General features: G+C 31.7%; 2 protein-coding genes across 2 annotated transcripts in view; one reads left to right on the top strand and one right to left on the bottom strand.

Moving 5' to 3' along the window:
- Window positions 1-1,706: 1,706 nt before the first annotated feature.
- qin (tudor domain-containing protein qin) overlaps window positions 1,707-6,000 on the top strand; it is a 215,126-nt gene continuing 210,832 nt past the window's right edge. The window contains exons 1-5 of the mRNA XM_018510620.1: window positions 1,707-2,159; window positions 3,172-3,459; window positions 3,534-3,616; window positions 3,703-3,906; window positions 3,990-4,070. Coding sequence (XP_018366122.1) covers window positions 2,027-2,159; window positions 3,172-3,459; window positions 3,534-3,616; window positions 3,703-3,906; window positions 3,990-4,070 — 789 coding nt within the window. The 5' untranslated portion in view covers window positions 1,707-2,026. The remainder of the gene's footprint in view (window positions 2,160-3,171; window positions 3,460-3,533; window positions 3,617-3,702; window positions 3,907-3,989; window positions 4,071-6,000) is intronic.
- Window positions 4,852-6,000, bottom strand: part of LOC108763197 (uncharacterized) — a 49,685-nt gene continuing 48,536 nt past the window's right edge. Inside the window, exon 3 of the mRNA XM_018510621.1 lies at window positions 4,852-5,527. Coding sequence (XP_018366123.1) covers window positions 5,183-5,527 — 345 coding nt within the window. The 3' untranslated portion in view covers window positions 4,852-5,182. The remainder of the gene's footprint in view (window positions 5,528-6,000) is intronic.

Below are 6,000 nucleotides of genomic sequence, written 5' to 3'. Positions count from 1 at the left end.
TCAGACATCCGTAATTTTTACAATAAATCGAAATCCTTTATTGTGACATTAATCGTACTAGAACAGGTAAATAAATATTTTTTTCTATCGATTGATGTATTAAATAATTAAATAAAATGGCTTCGTTATATAAAAAATTAGCGAAATGTTAAATGATAAAACATATATACCAATTAAAAAACAAACAACGGTCAATTTGAAGATCTTGCAGTTGATTTAAATTCTTGTGAGGAGAGAGAAAGAGAGACCTGGGAAAAAATGTTATATAAATGAACATATTTTACGTATAATTATATATGAAACATTTTTTCCCGGGGAGATATTAGAAATTCACATATTAAATCTCAATTTTCTTGATTAAATTTGAAGAGTAATCGATAAAATGATGCAAATTCAATGAAGCCGACTGTATGTAAATATGTAAGTCTGTTCGTATTGCTTAAAATTTACAAAAACGAGATAAATAAGTAGGTCCATTCACGTGCTTTGCATTAAAAAGAGAGAAAGCAAAGATACTGAGAGCAAAAAGTGCAAGCAACGCGAACAGACCTTATATTTGAACATTGAAAAGAGAGAAAGAAAAGATTCTGAATGTAAAAAGTGCAAGCAATGCAGGATTCGAAATTACAAAAGAAAGTTTTTTTTCTAGAATATTTACAATTTTATTGGTCGACGTCTAGTAAGTTTGCTCACTTTTGTAATTTTCACCTCGTGTTCAAGACACAAAATCTACTCCTTTATTGTGTGTGTTTTGTCGTACGAAAAATATACAGGATGTTTGGAAAGTAATGATAAATCTTTCGCATAGGACAGAATGAACTAAACTGAAAAGAAAATAGGTCCCCTTTACCATCTTACGCTTTTAGTAATAGTTAATAAGATATTAATTGCTAAAAGTTGCTCAAAATTGGTATTCAATAATTTTTTACTCAAATACTATCAATTTTACAGAAAAACTGTAAGAGACAAAAATTGTTTATTTTCTTCTCATAAAGCTCTAAGAATTTTTTCAGAATTTTTTAATACCGTACTTTTTCATGTTGGTAAAAATAAGAAAAGCAGTTCTAAAAAGTTAATAAAAAATTCTGTAAACATTCTTATAGCGTTTTCGGCCCGGCCAGGTTTGCACCAACTTGGGTTGGATTAATGGCGTTTTGTGCTCTCCTATTGGTAGAGCGGGTGACGTCAACCAATAGGAAAGATTAATCCAACCCAGGTTGGTGCAAACCCGATCGGGCCGAAAACGCTATTAGAGTTCTACGAGAAGAAAATAAACAGTTTTTATCTCTTGCAGTTTTTCTGTAAAGTTGATAGTATTTAAGTAAAAAATTATTGAAGACCAACTTTCGACAATTTTTAGCAATTAATATCTTATTAACTATTACTCGTAATCGTAAAATGAGAGGATTTTCCTTCTCAGTTTAATCCATTCTGCCCTTATGCGAAAGATTTATCATTACTTTCCAAGCGCCCTGTATACAGAACAGAGAGATGCTCAGATTTCTTTGTCCCATAGTCAATCAACAGGCTTGAAAAATTTGTTGTATGTGATAAAAACGCACAAATAAAATATCACTCTAATATCACTCTCGGAAGACACCCTCAAACTTTCGTGCAGAAAATTTTGTGCAGTATATCGCTCTATCGATAGCATATGAATAAGGATCGCGATTCGATTAGTTTATTATTTATCGACCGCAATGGGTCTGGCCTATCATTCGTACTTTCTTTCACCATTCGATTCGACGACCCTGGTGAAATTTGAGCAATCACAATCGCCTAAATAAGAGGGAGTGATAAAGGATGAGTTCACACTGCGGTCAGTGCGCGTGGGCAAATCGGGACAAGTTTGTAAGTGTTCACGGGTAATCACGGACTACGGAGTGGATTGGCGGTGTGTCTACAGTTTTAAACGGGATTTATGTGAATCGGCGTCTCGTGGTCGACCGTCTGTATCGACACGCCGATTTCGTTGGGGTCGTCGTCGCGCATACAATCGCGAGATTGCATCGCTTATTTACGCAAGATGTACCCGTGCATCACCGACGGATCACGCACGAAGCCGTTACATAGGCTATCGCCATCGTATTATAGCGTCCCCAGCACGAAGCTAAGGAATGTGATTTGCGTCCTTTGCAAGAGCAAATTTTACGTGCCAGGTAATTTCTGCGTCAAGTTAACCTCTTACATCGTGTCGTGTCCTTGTTCGTCCTCGCGTAGAGCTTTATCGATTCCGCATACCGGCGACGTAACGAATCGCCGGTAAGTCGTAATTGCGTTTCTACGATTTGTCTGAGATGTCCTGTCGTTGATGTATACGTCGCACACGATGTCGGTGGACACGACGTACTCGCCGAAATCCTATAAATATTCCTTTTCTGTGATGCAGCGTAAACGAGAAATGTTAGAGGTTAGAATTCCATGTGTACGTGATCCTGTAATGGCACACTCGTGAACTTTTTTCCTCTGTATTTACTTTGTAGTTTACAATATACAAAACAATTGTACGTATATTTTTCACGGTATAATTGAGTATTTATTATAAAATATCTGAAATTTATATATTAGGAACAGATGCGTTAAAGGTTTATATCTAATTTGTATTTGGAGACCTGTACTGTTTAGCTGAACTTCTTACACAGTTAATTTTTCTTTTTTTTTTTTTTTTAAGTGACAAGGAGGAAGGATGTGCAAAAAGTTCAAATAAAACAAACCTTTATCAAAATGCATAAGGCTTGTTCTTTTTAATAACTGAACTTTTTTCAAGCATATTATATTATTATATATTTATTATAAAAAAATAATGTAAGAATATATATATATATATATATATATAATTTGCTATTAAAGTACTTTTATACTTATAGGATTTAACGATCAAGCTTCAATAAACAAAATAGTGACATATATTACATGTCATTATTTTGTTTATTGAAGCTTGATTGTTAAATATTATAAGTAATATTATAAGAATTGTCTGCTATCAAAATACTTTGATAGCAGACAATTCTATTCTGTGTTATATAATCTAATAAAAATGATTTGTTTTGCCTACCTTGTTACCTTATTAAATAGCAGAGGAATATATAGCTTATATATTATTGGTTTATTAAATTGATAAACAGTTTATTAGATCAAAATAGAAAGATCTTTGTGTCAAAATTGTTACAGATCTATCAAATTTGAATCTCAATGGATCCATATCGAAAGGAACTCTCATACCTCTGTTGTTGGATTGTGGACATCCAATATGTAATAAGTGTATCAACGTTAAGTGTGTGAATCTTAAACAGTGTCCTAAATGTGATAAAATTATTGAAAATCGTAAGTCTTTGCATCCATTGAATTTATATGCACTAGGACTAATTATTTCGTCCTATCATCGTCCATTGGAAAATGATGAAGAATTTCTATTCTGTCATAAATTATCTTCACAATTACGTCAAATAGCAAAGAAAGGTTAGAGAATCTAGCATACTTTAAGTTATCTTTTCTGAAGAATAATATAATTTAATGTGCGTTTTTGATTATAGGAAACTGCCATGAATGTGGAAATCAAGCTAATGTAAAGTGTCCACAATGTATGGCTCTCTATTGTTACTCCTGCTATTCAAAAGTAAATTGGCACACCTATATGCATGATATTTACAATCAAATAGATTTTTTTTATATCTTACGACTTTGGTTCTGATTTAATTTTAGATTCATGGAAGAGCATTACAGAATCATACACAAATCCCAATATGTGATGGAAACTCCAACAGTCCTGCTGCTATGTTGAATAGTTGTTCACCAACATGCTCTGAAACGCTAAGCTATTTTTGTAATGACTGTAATGTGGCTTGTTGTTCAAATTGTACTTTGTGTTCGCACAAACTGCACAATTATGTACCCTTAGCAGAAAAGGTTAGTAGCGTTGCTCAGATTATAAGAAATTTATTATTGTATGTATAGTTAGGAGGAACTTAAACGATTTGTTTTATTGACAGAACCAAACTTTAATACCAAAATTCACCCAGATTTACGAGCACATCGGGGAAACGCTGCAGCGAGTCCATCAGACGAAAGAGGTGAGTACTCATTTTTATTAAATTTTTTTCTTGACGAGTAACTTGTTCAGTTACTACGAGATGCATATGCTAGGCAGTGATAAATAAATAAATTTATTTATTAAAACTTTTAACAAAGTATTAGGTACGTGTAGAAAGATTAACATATGGTCATTTAGCGATATACAATTCGAACATATCGCTTACTATTTTAACGTGGTTTTTTTAAACAGTTTCTGATATAAATTATAAATAAAATATTCTAGTCATATTCTCGCAAATACATGATACAAGTACACACTTTAAATATAAAGGATCATATATAAATTGGGATATCATATTTTATATTGGAGTAGAATAATTATAGATAAATGGCGAAACCTAACGGATTTTTCCCTATGAATGTGATATTCGCAATGAAAATATTAATTATATTCTCAACGCGCAATAATACTTCTATAAGTGTTACTATGTACGTTGTTTACTTGAGTAAAATTTTATGTGATTTAGCACAGTTATGGGAAGGGGATGCGGAGGGAGATTTGTATTAAATTTTATATTAAATTTTTATAATATCGAATCGTAAATAACTTCATTAAATTTTTAATTAAAAAATAACTTTCCAATCTTCAATTTTTTTACTTATAATTGATATCTTAAAGAAAGTCAGTTAGGTTTATTAGTAGCATCATTTACGTTGTTGAGAAAAATATAATTGTCTTATTTATCTATTTCGAAAGTTATGATTATTATGATTGAAATTTATAATTGAATCGAACCATTTAGAGTTCCATAAGATAGGTGGACATTTTTCATGATAAATAGTACGTAATAGTACACGCATATATGACTAGAGAGAATATAAGAAATACTTAATATCATCAGCCATTTCATACCCGTAAAGAGACCGTAAGATAATCTAACTTATTTTACGCGCGATGTGATTCACTCTATGCTTAAATCACATGTAACTATCATATACGTATTGCACTTTTCCGGGATTGTAAGACTCGTTATTACAGAGTTGTGGCCTTACAATCCACGACATATTTCCGTTATAATGGCAACGAGTTAAGTAATATACGTTAAGACTAAATTATTATAATTTAGCACATAACGCTTTAATTACGCATCTATTCTTCGTCGTCCGCCGTTTGTGATTTGCCCTTGTGCTTGCTTTTCTCTTCCTGCTGTTTCTTCTTTTCCTGTAACTTTTTTTCCTTCATTTTTGCCTCCATTTCTTTGAACTTGAGTTCCAAATATCGATCTACTTCTGGGCCAGTGAAATCTTCTGGGAATTTAGGCATAATTGGCAGGATGTATTTGTACAGTCGTTCATTTAGCACGTATAGTTGAGTAGTCGTTTCACATTTCACGTTGAACCACCAATCACACGTCAGTGCTACCTGGCTGAATATCGTGCCGTTTGGACATAAAAATGACGACTTGCCACCATTGAGATCGCAGTAATGCCATACCTGAGGACAATATTATCGTTGTGAAACAATTCTAGAAACTATCTTCAGCAATATAAAATTACACGGACTTTCAATTCAAAAGAGATTGTAGCAGATAAGAGAGATTAAGATTAATGTGAAAAATGTAAATATTAGGCGCGCGCGCAGAATATTCTATACTGAAAAAATTAAGAAATATTCATGTAAATAGTACTAACTAAACATTTACTTACAATAAATAATTATTTGTTATACTCAATAAAAAAAATGACTTCAATCAAATTGATAGTTTTTGTATTGAATAAATATATGTTTATATTTAGTAAATTAGTAAATTTAATTAATACTATTAAACAAATATTTATTTAAAAATTTAGTACATTTTTTTAGTGTACAGATTCGTTTAAGAATAAATGTTTACCAAATATAAACATATACAATATTTATTTGATACAAAAACAATTAATTTGATTCAAGTGTCCATTTTTTATTGT

The sequence above is a fragment of the Trachymyrmex cornetzi genome, unplaced genomic scaffold (genome assembly GCF_001594075.2).
Source record: "Trachymyrmex cornetzi isolate Tcor2-1 unplaced genomic scaffold, Tcor1.1 scaffold345, whole genome shotgun sequence".
In the NCBI taxonomy this organism is placed as follows: Eukaryota; Metazoa; Arthropoda; class Insecta; order Hymenoptera; family Formicidae; genus Trachymyrmex; species Trachymyrmex cornetzi.
Note: the sequence above shows the minus strand (reverse complement) of the source record. Positions and strands in the feature narration are given on the sequence as shown.